Source organism: Diadema antillarum, unplaced genomic scaffold (assembly GCF_040938485.1).
Source record: "Diadema antillarum isolate AM-2024a unplaced genomic scaffold, OU_Dant_1.0 scf00000008, whole genome shotgun sequence".
NCBI lineage: Eukaryota > Metazoa > Echinodermata > Echinoidea > Diadematoida > Diadematidae > Diadema > Diadema antillarum.
In genome coordinates this window covers 3,394,581-3,416,522 of record NW_027270897.1, presented here as the reverse complement: position 1 = coordinate 3,416,522, position 21,942 = coordinate 3,394,581, and the positions used below count along the sequence as shown (strand labels likewise).

The window sequence follows — 21,942 nt, the reverse complement described above, 5'->3', positions numbered from 1 at the left end:
ATCCAAATCTAACTTCTTGCAGGTGACATTCCTGGATTAAAAACTGCAGGTTCTTCTCCACAGCAGTAATGACCTCCTAGTTTGTTTGCATTAGTGCCATTTCATGAATTAGTAACATGATCTATTTTGGAAAAATGAGAATAATCACCCATATATTCATTGCAGCAGGTTAATCACAGAAAATGGTGTCATTTAAAGTGAAGTTAGCTCACCTAATTTGACAGTTCCATCCTCTGTCAATAAAATATTGGCAGCTTTAATGTCTCTGTGTATCGTGTTGTGGTTGTGAAGATACTCTAGACCGTGTAGAGCACCCTCACACACAGCTGCAATTTCGTTCTCTTGTAGGGGTTTCTTGTGCACTACAGAGGAAAAAGACAGAAGAAAACAGGAATTGTTGGAAATGAGACACAAACCACGAATAACACAACAAAATGTAACAAACTGGAAGACTGCCCTATATCAAAACTGCATTTTTCAGGTCTTCATGTACCCTGCGGTGTCAAAAATCAAGTTGATATCATACAATGCCTCTCTCTATTAGTTTGTCACAGAGAAAGGCATAGTAGCGAACACCGAAAAATGGAATCAAGTTTGAGTGAAAATTTGCAGAAACAGAACCATGTAACATAGAAAATGGTACTAATTGTTGATTCCTCTTTGGTGGATTGGAGTGTACACATACTGTTAAATGCCCAACCACTTCTTGTTTTTACTTTACTTGAAAAACAAACAAACAAACAATCCAGATCTGTCTGCTAGAGAGAGACATTCCTTTTGTTCTAACCAAATGATTATAAAACTGCAATGGTCTATGTTTCTCTCATATTTAAATGACTTACAGTTTGTAGGTGCCATAATGTCAATTTCAACAATTTGTCCTGTCCCCTATAAACTCCTTTAATCGATGAGACAAATTTAGCTAGTCGACCTTCCCCAATGCTGTTATCCCCTTAGTGCCCAATCAGGCCACCAAAGCCACGGTCATGAACAACTTACACAATGTACACATATATTGATGTGATACACCGTAGTTCTACTTCTTCTGGATCTAGGGAAGAATTTGCAATTTACCGGGGTATTCACTTTTGAGCCTTTGGGTTCCATTCCTGAGAACTCTTTGAACAACTGTGTATCTCCTCCCATTAAAGAATGATTCTTGCCAATTCTGGTGAAAATCAATAAACTGTTATTTTCACACAAAAGATGAAATGTCAAATTCAGCTTTTGAGCTCCACCCAAACCCTTCATTCTGTCAAGTGCCTAATTAGGCCACCACTGGCACTGTAACAATGTCATATTATGAAGCCTCTTGGGAGATTTGAATGCTACACGTATGTGAACAGATTGTTCTTCTTTTTGATCTAGAGGAGACCTTCAAAATCTACTGCCAAGTTCGGTCAACATTTGGCAATATGTTTTCAAGAATAAGATGAAAACGTAAGGAATTATAAAATGGGTTCAAAAATGTAGCCAATTGGAAGCGCTGAAATGAGTCATGTGTGTGTGCATGAATTTTTACTATCATGCACGGCCTTGCAAAAAAGTGTAAAGTCACTGACGTCACAATGTTTACACTAGCAGTGCGCACTTAATCAGTTGTTACAAGTGCGTCGCGCGCTACCATACGCGCTGTCAATCCTGTAAACAACTTCTCGTTTGGGCTGCCAGCCGGCCTTTCTTGTGCACAACAATCATATGGCATACGTATACGCTTATACGTACAGTACTTACATGTGTGGGATTTCCGAGTGTGACGTGCGTAAATGTTTGGGACGAACATCCTCGGACGTCTTGACCCACAAAGGTACGTGAAAAACGCTGACAAATGCTGTTAGTTTTCGAATTTTCGACCCATTTTATAAAACAAATGATGCACAGGATTATTTCGTGGCTTTAGTGGAGGCGTAGCTCACTCTTGGGTATTTACAATGTAGTGCATGTTTCACAATTGTAAATACCCTCGAGTGCACTATACGCCTACACTAACGCACTCTATCCTGTGCATCATTTGTATATTATTGGATAACACACAACAGACAAAAAGCGATCACAATAGCTCACTGAGCCCTTTGCTAAAGCGAGCCACAAATACCATAAGAGATATTTCACTTTAACATGTTTCAATAATGTAACCTGAGATACAATGTAAAACAGAGGTTGCAGCATAAAGAGATGATACAGTAAAGAACAGGACTTACCATCTAGGACATCTGATGCTGAACCCAGGCAATACTCCATTGCAAGCTGAGATGGACATGAAATAAGACACACAAGGCCATTCAATGACACCTGTAAGTTATCTTGTCTTGAAAAATGTACTTTGTTTACATTAGCATTTTTTAAAACATCTATACATTATGTATGACACAATACTGTATATCATGCAACATTCACTTTAATGTATTGTATTGTACTGTAATGTACAATGTATTGTAAACAAAATTTAATCGAAGGCATTATGAGCATCAACAATGACCTAGTAAATAAGAAACATGTATAGATTATCAATTCTTTCATTGGATCAAAAAATTTAGATTCATGCAAAAAAAAAAAAAAAAAAAAAAACATTTTTTCCCTAGGATAAAGTAATAGCCTTCCTACGGGTACAGATTTAAAAACTATTCACCATGAATTGAATTCTTTCTCATACATATTAGCAATACACTATACCTAGCAATTTATTGGCACAGTCCAGTATTGAAATATCACACATTTCCTACACAAAGGATTCTAATGACAACCATAAACATGTCCCATATTTCTTTAAAATCTGTCCACAAAGCAACAGGTGGTAGCTGCATTCTACACTTTATACCAATAAATAGGTAATTGTTCATGGCTGGTTCAATGGATTTGTCACCAAGTAAAGTGGACAGATGCATACATAGTTTGGAATAACAGTTTGACACCGGCTTACTGATGGGGATTGATTCATCTCAAATTTTGCATGCAAACATCATGGTGTGTTACCCCTTAAACAGTGATATCAAGCTAGGCATAAATGGCATAAATCTTGCTTGTGTGTTTAACAGCAAACTCCACTTCAAAAGGTCAAGCTTAAAAAGAGAAGCACAGTGTCATACAGCCATGTTCTTTGACAAAGGGATTAACATAAGAACACCAGCCTCATACATGTACTGGTCTGTATTTTACTGTTATTTCCCAGACATATGCTAGAGCCATATTTACACCAAATCAGTACTTGAACACACACACACACACACACACACACACACACATTTGAACATGACGACAACAGTTTCCCTATAACAGAGTGTAGGGTGTGGTCATTTAGGGAAAGAAGTTGATAGAGAAAGGGAGAGAGAGCAAGAGAAAAGGAGAGGGCGAGAGAGAAAGAGTTAAACAAATTCAAAGAAGAGCACACCAGCCATATTTTAGGTCGCGCTGGTTTAAGATACAGGAAACAGGGATATCCGATACCTGCCACTGGCAGGGCATGGCTGTGGTGCCAGACTGGTAAACAATCACAACTGATGTTCATTCAAACCCATTTGGTGCATCTGCCTATCCCTTGTGCACAGTGCAGAGAACATGTTGCAGTCTCTATCTCTCTAGCACAGCTTACTGAGAAGAGTAGATACTGCCCTACGAATGGATATCGGATAGCGGCTAGACCACTGTGAAAATATTGTGTCAGAGTTCGGGCCTCAACAAAGAAACATTTATAGTCCGCAGGCTACATATTTCTTTCATGTATAGATCTTGTCCATCTACATGTACTGGAGCTGCAATTGTGCATCAGCCAGAAAACTGGGGCTCTCGCACAATAGGCTAAAATCGCATCTGCTGGCGTGAACTACATGTAAGAGTAAACCACAAGAACAGAAATTTGGGTCTACTACATTTTGCCATGTATTTACTTACCCAGGCTGTGTGGTCTCTTAGATAGCATCCTTTGAATTCTATACAATTTGCATGGCGTACCCTGTGGATGAACCGTACTTCTTTGATGATGTCTTGCCATTTCTGCAAAGGGAGAAAATGGTATTGACAGAAATGCATCACCATTCTTACCAAATAGTTACACTTTTATGAGTATCTACGTTGTATGAGAACAGTGGAATGGCAACATCAAATTTATGCATACTGGTAATGTAGCATCTCTTTTGGCATCTTACATGTATCTCAAAACCATGCTTTATACATTTCACTGTTATGCAATGCCAGTTGTATCGAACAATCTGCTTTGAAAACATGCACACAAAGAAGACCTATAATCAGACTCAAATAAAGTCTGCTTCTAAATTATGCTAAGGAAGGGACTGACATGTGCTCTGTCTGAATAAACGTCCTGTCGTATTTTGAAGAAGAGAATCATGATTTTTTTTCCAAGGAAAAAGCAGAAAGTGAGAATACAAGTGAGAAAGTGACAACATTTGCAACTGAAGTCATAGGGCTGCTCGTGTAACAACAACAAAGTTACTTTCAGAAAAGAATCATGTACAGTCTGTGCATATTCATCTCATCTACCAGAAGAGATCGACCCTGTACATGTAATAGTACATGTAACTGGACTACTGTATACTGCCTAGCAGTAACACTAGAAGTAAACGAAAATATCTTGAAGACAATGTGAATTTGTTTCATTATAGTATGTGGATGAAAACAATAGTTTTCTTGACAAATAGAGAGTACATGTAGTAATCTATCAAAATCCTTGCTGCATTTTTTTTTGTAAGTTTTGTTTTTGTCTCAGTCAGCTGCATACACAATAAATGACAGAACATGTATGTATACCATTTCATGCCACTATAACATACAGTGCACAAGGACAGCCAAAGTGTAATTATAGCACTTGTAAGCCACATGCCAGGGGCCACTAACAATTGACATTTGATCTCTAATTGCTTTCTGTCACTCCAGACGACACACTGTACAGCCTCGATCTCTACACATCTTATTCAATACAGTAATTTTTGTACCTCAGCAAATTTCATCATGTTTCCATTTTTTTTTTTAAATTAATCTCATATATACAAAACATTTTCAACATTGTTTTCAATGTTCTCTACAGCAAATTAGTTTCACATTGGCTGGGCTGCAAAGCAAAACTAAACACAAAAGGATCCGATGGTGGGGATATATGACGGTCAAGGTGAAACTTTGTGGTCGCATTCCACAATTTTGCAAATGTTCTAAGTCATTTACTGTACCAAACAAAGACATTGTAATGAGGTGACACTTTTCAAAGGCAACATAGAATACTGCACCATGATTTCTGGCATTCATATGTACGCTCAATGATTTTGGCATTTAAATGTACAATGTCTATTAAAATGTTCTTGTGATGAATATTAATGTTTTCTTCAAACTGTCATTCATCATTGCTGTCATCTTTAGTGGACTTCTCATTTACAATAAGAAAGCAAGGTTACTTTTCTCTCAATATCAAGTATAATGGAGCTTCATACAGTGCATTTCAACTGTCCTAAAAACACAATCATTTATCTATTGTATTTAATCACATCATTTTCTTAATGTCAGCTTCTTATCCTCAATAGATGAGCGACATAAACATAGTAAACACCAATTTAAACTATCTTCAGAATTGACTACAACAGAAATAAAACTTAGCATTAATGCATCGTGTACAGACTGTAGTTGTATGGTCCAATCAAGTACAAATGCAAACACATACACTGTACATCATATATTTCCTAAGAACGGCAGTTTTAATAGAGTTTTGATTATTTCTTATGGAAGCCAGTATCAGTATCTCGATCATCATTTGGATTTTAATGACCAGTGTCTCACGTTATAAAACGATATTATGATAGAAATTTTTGCTAGAATGGAAAAATCTCACAGCAACAATCAATCAGGAAGCACATGCCTTGTCATTACCATAACACTTACCATCGCAGCAAGAGTTGCTATCATAACAACTTTTTTTACAAAAGGAGCCCACAAGCAGTATTTGCACTGTATTTGCAATATATGCACTGTTTAAATCTTTTCTGAAAACCAAATGAATAGCATAAACTTGCAGGTTCGATTGCTGAATAAACAGTCTAATGATATGCACAATTAAAGATCGTTCTACAGTACGAACATGCTTGGTTTGTAACCTGTCTTTTCCTTTGTCAGCAGAATCGAGCAGGTAATTGACGTACCGCACGTTTGCAGCAATGAACGGTCCTATGCTAATCATCATTCAGGCAACAATCCATGATTTCATTAGTATTGACTGCGGCTTCAACCTAATCTTTTAATAACCAGCCATCTGCATACCGCTGTAGAGGGTCTGCCTTGCCAGAGGAAGCCATAATAGAGCATACCCAGAGGGGTGAAGCAGGAGCATTAAAAATATGTCATCCACAGGGACAAATGGAATTACATAGGGTGTCATGGAATGTGATTCACCATACATGATGAACAGATGCTTTGAAATTGATTCAAAACTTCCCAAAGCAACTACACTTTGTACACTCACAGTATGTTATTTGAAATATACAATACACTGAAGGGCATCAACATCATTACACACTGTACCCTACACTAGACAACAAAGGAACAATGACAGTTTCAACATGTCCAAATTAATGGACAATGGAAAGCAAAGTATATAAAAAGAAGGACTTATTGAAAGTGACAATAGACAAAATAATGCACCATTTAGCCTTATCAGCTACAGATACTGTACATGTGTGTACAGGACCATAACACCCTCCCGAAACAAGGAATCTTTTAAACTTTAAAGGGAAAGGGTGAAGGTATCTTGTGCAAGTGTTTCTACTTTTTTAACTGTTTTTTTTTTGTTTTGTTTAATGCTCAAAAAGTACATGGGAATCACAATTCAGAACAACCATCAGCCAAATTCTATTTAGAGATTTTAATATCAGATTTTTTAAGCTATGAGATCCAGGATATTTCAGCAACATCAAAGTAAGTCTTCCTCCTGAAAATAGCTAATTGTCACGCAAGAGTCATTCCTACATGTATCTTACCATCTTATTTTGGGCCCCACTTACAGTACAAGCACTAGTTGCTTCAAAGGGGTACCAGCTTGACTTTATTACACATACAAATGTTCACTGTATGTGCATGTTAACACATTGCTTTTATGGTGTACATAATGTATTAATTATTTACGGTACCAAATAAATTGAATCTGTACAACAGAGACAATAGAACATGTGATATGGGTCAGGCACAGCCTCCATCTCAGTTAAAATATGTCATGCATTGTGGGGACATTACAGTATGTACAACTGTATGTAAAGCCTACAAACATTTTAGGTTGTCAATGTGCAGTTCAATGAAAGAATGCACAAAAGGGGTATCTTTCACAATCCCTGCAAGACCTACAGTTGTAATGACTTAAAATTACTGTGTCCACTTAATATTTCCACTGAAACACTCCAAAGAACGATATATACACGTACACGTACTGGACCAAAAACAGAGACTGGTATCGCATGCATTACATGTAAGTCACACACCGCCACACATCAGAAAAACAAACAAACAAAACAACCTCCCCCCTCAAAAAAAAAAAAAAAAAGGCAAATTTGATAAATTCTCTGAATATATTCCTATTACTGTAATATATTAATCAGTACAATTTAGGTACCTGGATAACGTCTCTGTGTTACATTGTTGGTTAACAGTATAACAATGTATAGAGTACATCCTCAAAGACAGACGCAAAAGGGTATTTTTGTGCACATACAGTACATACATACAATGTACTTTCTGTTACATAACTAAGTCAATTGTATTGGAGGTCTTCATTTTTTATGCTTGATTCCAATTCTCCCTTTAATTAATAATCTACATATTTCTTAGACTTCACTGCTCTCTATCACAACAACCTCTCTTTAGCCCTCTTAAGGACCCCATCCTATTGACATTGTACATGAACTTGGTGCCCACAGGACAGAGTTAAAGTGCATTCTCGTTAAAATGTCTGGCATTTTTAATCACACCAGGGCTGTGGGTCCATCTCCCTGATCACACTGTTCAAAGGATACAACATAGATTGTGCTATGGGGTCATTAGAATGCAGTTGCTGCTGGCTCCAGCATGTCTATAAACAATGGGAAAAGACATACATGTATCCACTGTGTTGGGATTTCAAACAAACACACAATGTTTGTGCCCTCATACACAAGTACACACACAAAAAAAAAAAAACACACACACACATACACACACACACCAGGTTGGTCCACAAGGGGTTTGAAAATGTCACTGTAACATGCTTGAATTCTTGTACACAACATCCTCCAAAGTCAGTGACATGCTAAGCAACATCTTCAAGAATTGGTGACATGCTCAGAATAAAATGTATTCAAACATGTGAAAAACATACCCAAAATTTTAGAAATATCAAACCACTCAGATAATTTGGGCGCAAAAACATGACACAAAACATTGAATACACATACATATATAAGCAGCAAAACAAGGAATAAGTTCCAAAATATTACGTGCTTGCAATGTGCACTCAGTGCACATCCAATTTTGCAATATTCTCACATTCAGAGCTTTCAGCATGCTCAAATTTCAAGTTGTGGACCACCCGGAGACACACACATACACACAGAGAGAAATACAGATACACAAGTATCACCTGGTTACATGTACATATGTATGGGCATATTAGAGTGTATACTCAAGTTCTATGGTACATGCAGCCATGTACAGGACATTGAACAATGTACACTAGTCTTTTGAAAAATTCCTTCACTATCATTCTACAATATGTACAACTATACTTAGATTGCAGTGATTAATAGCTATTTTCACAAATCTAGGTTGTTTCCATGCTTATTGCATTCATGTGATTTTATTTCTCTTATGTCAGTCTTCATCCAATTTTCTCCTTCTCAATCTGTCAAGTTTTTGCTTCTTTCCTTCAAAGCAGGTGAATATATAACTATATACTTTGTATTGAAATCTTATTGTACATGTATCTACGATAGGTATGTCAGTTATTTTTCTCTGCCTCTTTGCTATGCCATTATGTACAGGATCATCTCAACACAGAGAGGATGCAGGTACAACATGTGAGGATGCAAGGAAATGTGTGTGTGTGTGTGTGTGTGTGTGTGTGTGAGCCAGTGTGTAGGCTCATAAAGGCTTCAGCACAGCTTGCAAGTGATGCACTAAGTCAAGGCCAAGTTTCATACATTGCTATTACGCGCAATGTATTATGCATTACACTTGCATTTGGTGTAGTCTGATATTCAGTCTATCGGTGGCTACAATTAGTTTATGTCACGCTCGAGATGGGATGCCAAAGACCAGGTATGAGGAATGTTCTGCTCTTAAAATCTATGTCCTTGATCATTTATTAAGCACGAAATGAACAAATTTGTATGCACTATTAGCATTAACGTTTAAGAGGATACCATGAAAGACCTCCTCTTTTCCAGAGAATGGAATACCACATGTACAATGTACGAGTTTAAATGACAGATAAACACATTTATAAGCAAATGAAATATACATAGGAAAGAGAGAAAGACAGGAAGTCAATTTAAGTTGGAAAGAAGTCTGAAACATCTGCAATGTAGTCTAAATGTAAAAGTGCCATAGAAATTTTTTTTTATTTCATTTGATTTTAATAGTCTCCATATGCCTGTCTGTATTTTTTTTTTTTACAAGTACATCAATTTTCTGCAATTTCATTAACACTGTACAAAATAACAGTAAAAAAAAATATTTTTCCAACAATTATCGTCAAATATATACACTGTTCATCTGTAATATAATCACGAGTTAAACAGTGTATCTCAATTTGCATACATTCTTGTACAATTTCAACATTACAACTGACTAACAAAAATATACAATCTTCTGCATTTTTTATCAATTCATATACAAATGTACATTTTAAGATGTACACCCGAGTATAATTCTATGCAGGGTACTACAAACACACTTTGCCCACTTTAACGTCTCCAAGGGGAAATCAAAACTAAAAGTGAATAGGAAATTACCTCTTAGAGGTACAAGTGTATGGGGCCCTTGTCTGAATGCCTATAAAGTGGAAAAACATAATTTTTTTATTTCTGTAACCATAACAGCAGAGAATGTTCACTGCATTTTCTCATACAATTGTGTAGCATAGCACAAATATTTTCCTGCATTTTTCCCATCTCTGCACCATTACACAAAGCCCAATGATGAAGAAGTTACATGAAATTCTACCCCACACCCCAAATATCCTTCCTTATCTTTGTCAGATGTTGACCAACTGAATACCAGGCCATTCTTTACACCCCATCCACTACAACTGATCAAATTCTGTTCAAATTTTTGCAGGTTTAGAAGTTTCTGAAATTGATAGAAACATCTGAAACATACCTTTCCCAGCATTACGCTCAGAAATCAGACATTTCTCCATCTGATTTTATTTTATTTTATTTTGTTTTTATTTTTACAGGGAATAGTTTTCCTGGTATTGCATCGCAATTTGCTATGCATTTTTACACCACTGCTACACAAACTAACTTTTGTTTACCAGTTACAGTGTACTGTATCTTCCATAGAAGTGTACAGGATACCATTTGAAATACTGTTCATCAGCTGAAATTGCTAATCAAATCTGAGTTAGAAAATTATTCCCTGTTTTTATGCTTATTATTATTACAATGTATTATTCATTTATTTACCTCAGTATTTATTCATTCATTATTTCTTTTTTATTTATCTATCTATTATATATATGTATTTTTTTTTATTTTTTATTTTTTTTTGGGGGGGGGGGGGTGTTACCCTGTCTTACCCATGTACGTATCTCAAACAAGGATGCCAACCGCGGAAACAACATTGCAGTAAACCAGAAATATTCATGTGCATTCAAATTTTGTGCATTTGCAAGAGCCAAGATTTGCAAAATTCAAATGCATGCTAAAGTTCTTGTCTACACTATTATGCATTGAATGCCAGTGGCAATTTGCAAAAATTTCATACTGCGAAAATGGCTGTTGGCTCTTATTCGCAAAAACATCTTGCTTTACAGTATTCTGAGGGCCGTAAAGGCATTTTCTGGTGGAAAAACAGTAATTTTCCTTTTTCTATGATATAGATATAATATGTAGTGGAAAACAGTAGTAGTACTATTTTGGCAAAAACAAAGCAAAATACTAAAAAAAAAAAATTGCCATCTCTGCTCTAACCAAATCCAAAAATTATGAAGGCCTTTTATTTTTGAATACCATAAAGAGAAGAGACAGATGTACACATGCACAAAAAAGACTTGACCTCCGTATGAACTTATTAGTCCTGTCTGTCCCACTATCAAAAGTGAAAATTATATAAATATCACTTGTCACAACAAACTTTCATCATGATCCAATAACTGTTTCACCAACATTTGTACTTATCATGCAGTTTTGTAACCTTAATTTGTATGTACCTGATTTAAAACCATGATTGCTAATATCATTCTCTACAGTGCAATGCAAAACTTGGCTTTGGGTAATTTTTTTGATGGTTTTCCCCTGACATTCCTCATGCTTCAAATTGACCAACTGATATGCATAGGAAATCCTAAAACTGAAGGGAAACGCCATGACTGCAAAAGGCCAGAATTCCTGGCTGCACAAAGTTCCATGCAGTAAGCAGACTTTACGAAAACATCGTAATCAAAGACCTGCCTGTGATATCATAAACCCTGTGCAAGGTCAAAACATTCAACATCTCATCTTACAACCTCGAGTAGTACCAGAAACTTTATTTCTTGGTTTGGAGATGTATCTTTTTATTGTAATTTTAACTATTCACTGTTGATGTTCCACAAGAAATGGTTTATGTGTTTGTTTGCGTTTGTTTTTTTTTTTCTTTCACTGGAGTCCTTTGTTGCTCACACGCAAATTTATGCATAACAAAAATATCAATATATCGTTTGTTTTTGTCACAGAATTTCCAAACGTTTCACTAACAAGATCTATTACATCTTTCACCACTATATAAAATATGCAATAAAAATTCAGAGGTTCCAGTTTACTGATGATTAGGTGATAATTCCTGAAGCTAAAATTACCTTGACCTGACATACATTGTACATGTACAGTAGGTAAGAAAAATTCTGCATGCATGTAACAAAAAAACAAACGATTACTAAATGTAGTTCTCAAACTTACACATCACACGACAATTACAAAAAATACTTCAATCTGAAAAGCAAAAACATTTCACTAATACACAATGCTGAAGTGAGGTGGCAAGTTTGCACATAACACAACTGATTGTAACCAAACATATATTGTACATGTATGTACATTACATGATGGCATGGGCTCACAAGTCTCTCACTGACTGCACACAAATTATCACTAAATTTCCCTTTCCTCACATGAAATCAAAAGGAAAACCATGTTAACTGCTGCATCAAATTGTTGATGCATTTCTGTAAGCTAGTAATGATGACCTTTTCGGGAGGGGGAAGGTGGCAGGTAGTAGCTGAAAGTGGCGAAAAGTAGCTAAATTATTCATAAAACATGATTCTTGATATCTGTGCAAAAACCAACAGGCAAGGTGCAATCTCAGATACATGTAATTGGCATACACATTGTACAATGTACAATATATGTGGTTGTGACTAATATATCTCCAATCAGTTAAGACATGTACATGTAATAATATTGTGAAGTTCTATAACTTTCTTATCTAATGTGTGATGTGATTAACTCTCTGTCAACCCTTCTGTTCATTTGATTTCAATCTGTTGGTTTTTTTTACTATTACAAATCAAAATCAATGTATAATACATTATGTACATTGTACATGCATAATGATAACGCAAACTGCGAGAAATCTTGTTCAACTTTCATAAATTCTTGTGCAGTTTGTACATCTGAAAGCAGATTCATAACCTGGAAATTTTAGCCTGGCCTCTTCATTTTTTGTCTTTGTCGCCAAATTTGTTCATTCACACGATACAGTATGCCTGTACACCTCACACACAGTACAGTATAATGTTCATGCTATGTATACATGCACCTACATTATACAGATGATGACTGGCGGGGGAGGGAACATACCGAATGTTCCATCCGAAGGGTTTGAAATGCTATTGAGGGAGGTTATAAGTCCCGAGACGAAGTCAAGGGATATATATAGCCTCCCGAAATACAGTAGCATTTCAAACCTTGAGGGTGGAATATTTGGTACATGTTCCCGACAACAAAAGTCATCATCTGTTTTATTATATGGGTTAGTCAAATACGTCAAATACATCAACGTCAACAACCAGCACAACGCACTCGCTCGCTCGCGCAGAGCCAAATTCACTGTGCGCGGGTCCTTCTGTCATTTGTTACATGAAAATGTTTTCCCATGGGAGAACACTAAAAATGTTCTCATGGGTGAACATAACCAATGTTTCTCCATCACTTGACTGTGTTTAGCCAATCACTAACCGGTATTTGACTAACCCATTTAATATTATACATTGTAGTTCAAACATATCCATATGAGACAGTGTAAGCCGCCTGTTGCATACAATAAGCATAAATGGACATACAGGGCCTACATGTTATGTAAACTATGGACAGAAATGCACACGAACATGAAGGCCTTCAAAACATACTGTAGACCAATCTATGAAATGTATACCTTCTTATACCTACTGTAACTACACATTTACATTTATTATTGGAGGGTGGGGGGATGGGACACACCCTCCCCTCCCACCAGGCCGTAAACTCTGTGCACTTTCATCAGAATTCATGCATTTACACTTTTGACGACCCTTGCCCCTAAAACATGGGGCCAAAAGAAAACTATTGTCCATGTTATCCATGGTCTGTTGATCTTGGTCAGCAACTGAGTACAATTGTACATCCTTGCATGGCTATAACAGGGCTAAGCAATCAGGTAGATTATGAATCATGGCTACAAGCCTCTCAACAGGCAAAAATTATTCCTCATTCAAGGAAGAATGTCTGGATGTGAAAAGATATATCAGCTTTCAGAGATCCTCCTGCAGAATTAGGGAGACCTGGCAGCTCTCTTATTAGCGTGTCAATGGTTAGCAGGCACATACTTTTGGTGACAGTATATGACAACAAATCTATGTTTTATTCAATACATGTACAAATGTACCTGTAGGTGTGCCTCTTTCCATAATTTGCCTCTATGCCTTCATATCATATGGCACAAAGAAAAGGCATACGACTATAAGCACACAAATCTGTCTCAAAACATGACATTTAAACACTTTCATATCTACTGAGACAAATGTTGTAGCATATAGTGTACAAAAACAATCTGTTTACTACTGGTATACGATACATTATATGCACTGTAATAATTCCATGTAGACTTACCTCTGTTGATGATTTGCCATTATATAACATTTTCTTGATGGCAACTATTTCTCCCGTAACTGTATTAGTTGCCTGTATCAGATAAAATACAAAGAGGAAAAAAAATCCAGACGTCAATTCTTAAGTAGAAAACTTTAGAAAAGGCACTTCCAACATACTTTAACATTATTAGATATCAAACATAATGACTTGCAACATTGTGTTTTCTTTTTGACAAAAATAGAATGAAAAAAAAAAATCCTACAGTATGGTGCATTTGCACTTAGATAACTGTCTTATTATAACCAACACAAAAGTTACAAGTTATGCAAAACAAAATTACAATGCCACTAAGACTACAATTGTATGTCTTCATGAAGGTACAGTGTGTATTAGCCAGTGATATACATGTACTCTGTCTCAGATCTGAAATTACTATCCTTATCTGCATTTAATGAGACAAACTAAGATTTCTTGCAGTTGAAATAGCTTATCTGCAGAAATGTCTTTGTCTTTGATAAAACAAAATACATTTACTACAAAGAAAAGAACTTTCAAAACAAAAGACTGGACAAACAGCTTGAAATCAAGACTCTTCACTGAGAATGTCAGCATTCCCCCCCCCCCCCTCTTTTCAGCCCATCTTATGCAAGAACACACAGATTGGCCAAGCTACAGCTGTAGCCCCTTGTCGTCTCTCCCTCATGGTTAGACTTTGTCTGTACGGTACTCACATGGTAGACTGCACCAAAGCTGCCATGCCCAATCTCTGTCATGCCCTCAAAGAGCTTCTCCGGGTCCTCGTCAGTGAAGAACCGCTGGACCTCATGGTCCTTAATCTGGGAGACACGTGTTGGCAAAGGCATGTTGGCTCCTGTGGCTGGCGGCGACTGTGGCTACTTGCGAGTGTTCCGTGTGGAGGATGGCAGCACAGCATGTGTGCATTCATTGACAGGCATGCACGGGATGTGCCATGGACGACCACAGCAGGGTCTGCACGCTGTCCTGGCCAAGGGGTCGTCGAGAGATGCGCGAAAGGAATTACTAGGTCAGTCTAACGCACGAAAATGTTGATCTCCGCTGGCCAAATTCATGGAGTGACAGGGACCTGCCGTGATGCTTGTTTGGAACAGAGGTGTCCAAAGAGATGTGATTGGATGGGATTATGCCTTGGGACCAATTATTGGTTTTAGAGGCGGTCAGTTGTAATCAGTACACTTTGTACTCAGTCTGCCCTTGTATACATAGCAGCCTTGGATAGAGTTAAAGTCATCAAATATGTTTGTACATGGCAACTACAACATAATTCCACTTTGAAGTATATCAGTGGTCAGCTTGTGCTGGGTTTCAGTGTGACAAGTTGGTAGATGTCGCCCTCTGTGGCACCAGATTACGGCAACACCTACACCCAAACTTTGGCAATGATCAGCTCAGTGCTACAACACACTGGCTGGCTGATCACATGCACAGGACTGGTTCAAATGGATCCCTCGATTTCTCTCTTGTGATGGATCTCAAACTCAGAGCTGCCTGTGTGGACAAATAATATATAAAACAGATACAATGTAAAAATTATTATGAAATCCCTCATGACGAGATGAACAAACAGACATGCATGGTCAGGTGTAATTTTGCAGACCACTTTGTACTGGGTGCATTTTCTGAGACCTACCACACTTTGACTGTGTAAATGTACATTTATGCACATCGGCCTTCAGGTGAAATTATTCTCTGTAACAATGCTGATGGACATACAAAATGTACCCCTCACATCTTGCCTTACTTTCTTTTTTTTAATACTTTTTTCTTTCTAAGGACACAGGGACAGGGTTATACATTAACTTTAATAAGTCCTACAAATCATCCCTCTGAAGCATTCTATGCACGACATGCTCTAAAATTCTGAATTAACATCAACTCACAGTTATTTAATATCAAAATGTATTTTTTGACTCCTTACCACAATATGAAAATCAGTGACAGCTATTATATCAATCTGTGATCTAACAATGCCATGTAGGTCAAACACTCACAGCAAAGTTATAAACAGTTATATTCAGGAAGTGCATCTAATTTTTAAAGAGTACATAACAATCTGTGAGGGATCACTCTCCTGCATAGCCACTGGATTTCCACCTACTCTGACATTTCAACAAAAATTACAAGGTGTAGTTCCTGTGACGGTTGCTTGCACTATAACATCATCAATTGTACATATATGCATATTTAATCTTTGATGTTTATCATTCACTGCACTTTATACAAATGCCTTCTGACTACAAATCAAACTACAATACACAATCACATGACACATAGTATTTTCATATCTTATTTTTCTTTCTGATATAGGATTGACACAAAACTGCAAAAGAATTTATGGGGGTATCGTTTGCATACCATGAATCAGAAATGCAGAGATTATGACATAACTCCTCCTAGTCTCAAAACAGACCACTTTACCATTCAGTTTGATATCTCTAGCCCCAAAGCAATGTAATGTGTTGTGTTTATATTCCACGTCTCTCCCTCTTACTGTACGTATATAAGCAGAATTTGCTTTCAGTGCATTGGGCACGGAGTGGTTTCTATTTGTAAACCTAAAGGACTTTTCACATCAGACCTGCATAAAATTGCTTAGTGCTGAATAACCTACTACACCAAAATTGACCGTGTACTCATGAATATCAGTTTGATGAGAGCAAGTGACTGCAAGAATTTTTTTTTTTTTTCAAAAAATGTTTTGACAAACCCTCAGATCCAGCCCAAAAGGATTTTTTGTCGGGTTGGCGTAGAGTAATGTATCGTGTAGGCATTGGCATAAAGTACAATGTAGCATACATTGTATTGTTGTGTACTATTGCGCAGGCATGGCGTACAGTAGCAAAGCGTTGCCCAGATTAGGTGTAAACTGCGTAGGTTTGCAGTGTACTCCACACCAAAAGTAAGCAAATCAAAATTGAACTTTTTTGTGTGTGTGCATACCCAGTATTACCTTCTTCATAGCTTGGTGTATTTCTACACAATGTACATACATAGGCCAGCATAACCACAACGTACAATGTAGGGTAACGTAAGCTTCATGTGCCCAGTATGCAACACTACACAAAAGCATGTTACCCTTGATTCAACTGTTTCCATGAATAGACCACTCTTACGAATATAAATTCCCTGAAATTCATGAATAAAAAATGGCATAAATCAAGTGTGAAATTCAAACTATGCAACTACCTCCACACGTGTTCCGAAGAGCACAACAGTGGGTCACGTCGCCGGACCCCCCCGAAATCATTGTCGCGACCCTCCCAGGTCAGCTCGCATAAGCAGTTCAACGGGTACGTAATGGGTAAGTAAAGTTGCATAGCAACACATATAGACTTGTTCCATCCCAAGTTTTGAAGTTACGAGTCCATTTATCTGCATTGAATCTGTACAGCGTGTATAGTGAGGTGCCCGCACCTTGTCAGGGGCCCGAATACCGTCACCCTGCTTAAAATTGGTACAAGCACACTGAACAAAAATTTATGCCTGGGACTGTGTTCAGTACGCTGAAACTTGGCAGGGCTACCACAACCAAGCAAATTGTGGTGAAAACCGAACAGTTTTTCGGGAAAATCTGAAATTTATATTAGGAATACGTGATAAGTATCATCACGGTCACCCGCACGCATCTTTTACGTGTATGTCTATGGGAGCATCACGGTCACTCGCACACGTCTTTTACGTGCTTTGTCTATGGGAGCGCGGGTGACGAGTTGCGGGCCCCTTCCTTAGCGGACAACTATTCCGCATTATTCACATTTGACGACGATAGCTGCAAATTTCCGGTATCGATCAGTGAACTTGTGATTCTACTGGAATCTTCAGCATTTTTCTTGTGAGTGGGATTTCACAGAATTTCAGTGACAAAATGTGATTGAAATATGCATAAACATGAAGTATGACGAGGTGCGGGTCACCTAAGTATACACCTACAGCCACGGTGGCAGCAGTTTCTGAGATAACTTGTGCGTTTACGCGCTATTTATATTTGCATGCCACCCCTGCCAGAATTTGCGATTCGCCATGGTTCAGCCGCAACGTATGCGCGTCAAATCTCTCGTACAGCATGGAGTATATCGAGTACCGCGCTCTCATAGTGGGATGTATACAGTTTCGTCCACGCGTGGCACGCGTGCTAATCCATTCACAGGCGGCGCATGGCAGTACGTCGCAAATTTTAAGCATGGACATATGGGGTCAAACAATGAGCGCAGGCATTCGAACGATGATCGCTATTTTGCTTCCGCAATTTAGGCGGTCGAAAAATGGGGAACTTGCTTTAATACTGTATGTAAGCCCAGTATGAAAGTCCCATTAGAGAAATTTGCCACAAATAAACATTCCAGGGGTGGGAATGATATCAAAATTCATATTTCTACATCAGCATGTAATGTTTAATTGTGCTCATCGACTTGCTGAGCAGTGACAGGGGCACAGGCTGTGTAGACTCTACTGTATATTAAATTAAAGATCAACACTTTATAGCAAAACAATGATACTATAGATGAATACAAATACACATTGGAAAAGCATTACATGCACTTCACACATATTGGCAATAGAGGATAAGCCATGGATAGGGGTGTTGCTTTCAAAGTACAGCACAGCTAATAAATGCGTCAAAATAACACCCCACACGTTCAAACCAATTATCCTGCAGCGTGTACTGCAAATCACATTTTTATGTAAATTTTAATGCATGCGTGTGGACTTAGACTCAAGAGTATCTTTTTTTTTATATGCGAGTAAAATTGCAAGCAAATTGCGACATATTCGAAGTTTATATTGACTGAAAAACATTAGGGTGTCGATGTGTTAGACACCCAACCATACCATGCAACCATACTTGTAAAGTGCATTCTAAACAAGTTCTAACAAACTGTAGCGTTACGTACCGTAGTGTTACTTCTGTTCTACTTAAACTTCTACTTCAGTACACTACACTACTACTACTAGCTAGATAATTGGTCTAGAGGGTGGAAATCAGTCGAGTAGGGCCTGCTATGGTTAAATATGAAACATATTAGTACATGTATGCCACCATGATGGTCTCTTCATGCAACAATCTAAAAGTGTGTACAATGTAGTATGCTATTGCTGTGTAGAGCTTAACTACACGCAGCGCTGTCGCGAAGCGACAGCGCTGCACCTCTATTCCTTCGCGGACGTTGTTATCGTTCACTGTTTCCTTCATGAATATCTTTATTAAACGTGGAAAACTAAAATATAAGGAATTATCGTAATCTATGACCATCATTCAATAACCGGTATGCGATTTTTTGTTTAATTACGTCTAAAACTTACCGAAATCTATGGCTGAAATCAGGTCTGTAAACGTCCTTACTGCTTCACTCCTCATCTGCGTGTTATATGAATGGCATTCACTCTCGTATACTACAACGTAGGTAGTCGGGGCGGAAGTGATGAGATAGTCGGATGACCCCGACTAAAAAAGTTCAAATCATTGCCGGTGCAGCACGCGCGGATCTACTACAAGCTTTACGTAACACATGAAACGCACGGGCGCACGGGCGTACGTAAAAAGCAACCACTTCTGAATGCGCATGCGTGTTAGTTTGTTGCTTTTGTGAAGCTCTCGAAGGAAAAGATGCCACCGCACGATCTACTCCGAAAAATTCAACAATAAGGTCTGGATACCAACAAAACGCCGAATTCAACTCAACCATCAGGAAAATACGCTGTAGGTAAGTGTTGCAAATTATATTACTCTTAAAATCTTACAAAATAAAAGGTATTTTATGTGATTTTGCCGTCAATAGTGACGGTCGTTTACAACGTTGAAACACTAACACATGTCAGACCCTTAGCCTGACCAGACACTGTGAACAGGGTCTGACATGTGTTAGTGTTTCAACGTTGTAACCGACCGTCACTATTGACGGCAAAATCACATAAAATACCTTTTATTTTGTATGATTTTAAGAGTAATATAATTGCAACACTTACCTACAGCATATTTTCCTGATTGTTGAGTTGAATTCGGCGTTTTGTTGGTATCCAGACCTTATTGTTGATTTTTTCGGAGTATAGATCGTGCGGTGGCATCTTTTCCTTCGAGAGCTTCAAAAAATCAACAAACTACCACGCATGCGCATTCAGAAGTGGTTGCTTTTTACCTACGCCCGTGCGCCCGTGCGTTTCATGTGTTACGTAAAACTTGCAGTAGATCCGTGCGTGCTGCACCGGCAATGATTTGACCTTTTTGAGTCGGGGTCATCCGACTATCTCCGACTACCTACGTTGTAGTATACGAGAGTGAATGCTATTCATATAACACGCAGATGAGGAGTGAAGCAGTAAGGACGTTTACAGACCTGATTTCAGCCATAGATTTCGGTAAGTCTTAGACGTAATTAAACAAAAAATCGCACACCGGTTATTGAATGATGATCATAGATTACGATAGTTCCTTATATTTTAGTTTTCCACGATTAATAAAGATATTCATGAAGGAAACAGTGAACGATATAAGCGCGATAACAACGTCCGCGAAGGAAAAGGGGTGCAGCGCTGTCGCGATTCGCGACAGCGCTGCGTGTAGTTAGTCAGACCCTGTGCGCAGCACAGTGTCTGGTCAGGCTATGTAGAGCTATGATTGATGATGGATGAGTGCAGGAATATAGCCAGTTTTATTGACCTGTGCTACTAGAGCTGTAGCTGTAGAATCTGTATGGAGATGGTGGATACATTTTTAGGAGGGGGTGGGGGTTCCTGTGCGGTGATGGCAGAGGAAGCCCTGTTTCGGGGAAGTCAGAACAACATCATCTACATCTACTAACCACCATGTTGATCTCGACGTTGCTCAATTTTTAGTAAACTTCACCGTGTATCCCGATATTTCGTAACACGCCGATCTCGTGTGAATGTATGGAACATGTTTCGCAAAGTTTCGCCAGCAACACAACTGCCAATGTACTCCCTGTGCTGTATGCACCGAACATTATCATACGACAGCGCTCGCGCTGTAACTGTAGTACATCGCACCGGTTTTCACAATACACTAGTCTTTCCCACACAAAACAGTCAACACAGTCATGACACGGGAATCTCAATACGTGCGATACGTTACGGAAGTACTCGCATTCCATCGCTCTAATTTTAAGTCTGTAAGCAGTTATCGAAAATTTTGCCGGTAAAGTCGGAGAATATACTTACATTGATACTTATAGTTACTTGGATTTCCATATAGGATGAGGAAATGGTGGAATATCCTTGAAATAAATCATATGGTGTGTTGGTTTCTTACTCCTCCCTATGCCCATACACTGCAAGATGGCGTTTTCGTGCGCATGCGCGTGTACAGCTGTGGCAAAAATCGGCTGAAACAGTGTGCATGCATGCAATACTTGTATTGTGTGAGTGGCTGGCTGGCGGTGAGCCGATTTTTGTATTCGCATTCTCGACGCTAGAGCACGGCAGAGCGAACCTCAATCTCCATCTACTTCACATCTCCCCTTTTACCATGCTGCCTCAAAGTTTGCGAGCGGAGGCGGAGATGCGCAGCTAGGGAGAAAGGAATTCACCTGTTTTCCCTGAATTTGGCACAGTAATGATGAAAAAATCAAGATGATGAAAGCGAAACAACTCAGCAAATTCC

At 38.2% G+C, this 21,942-nt stretch overlaps 1 protein-coding gene across 1 annotated transcript in view; it reads right to left on the bottom strand.

Moving 5' to 3' along the window:
- The window catches only part of LOC139718875 (serine/threonine-protein kinase TAO3-like), a 43,543-nt gene extending 21,939 nt beyond the window's left edge, over window positions 1-21,604 (bottom strand). Inside the window, exons 1-6 of the mRNA XM_071630320.1 lie at window positions 21,501-21,604; window positions 15,020-15,815; window positions 14,307-14,378; window positions 3,889-3,990; window positions 2,202-2,247; window positions 213-362 (exon numbers count right to left, since the gene is read on the bottom strand). Of these exons, the coding sequence (XP_071486421.1) occupies window positions 213-362; window positions 2,202-2,247; window positions 3,889-3,990; window positions 14,307-14,378; window positions 15,020-15,151 (502 nt within the window). The 5' untranslated portion in view covers window positions 15,152-15,815; window positions 21,501-21,604. The remainder of the gene's footprint in view (window positions 1-212; window positions 363-2,201; window positions 2,248-3,888; window positions 3,991-14,306; window positions 14,379-15,019; window positions 15,816-21,500) is intronic.
- Window positions 21,605-21,942: the final 338 nt, after the last annotated feature.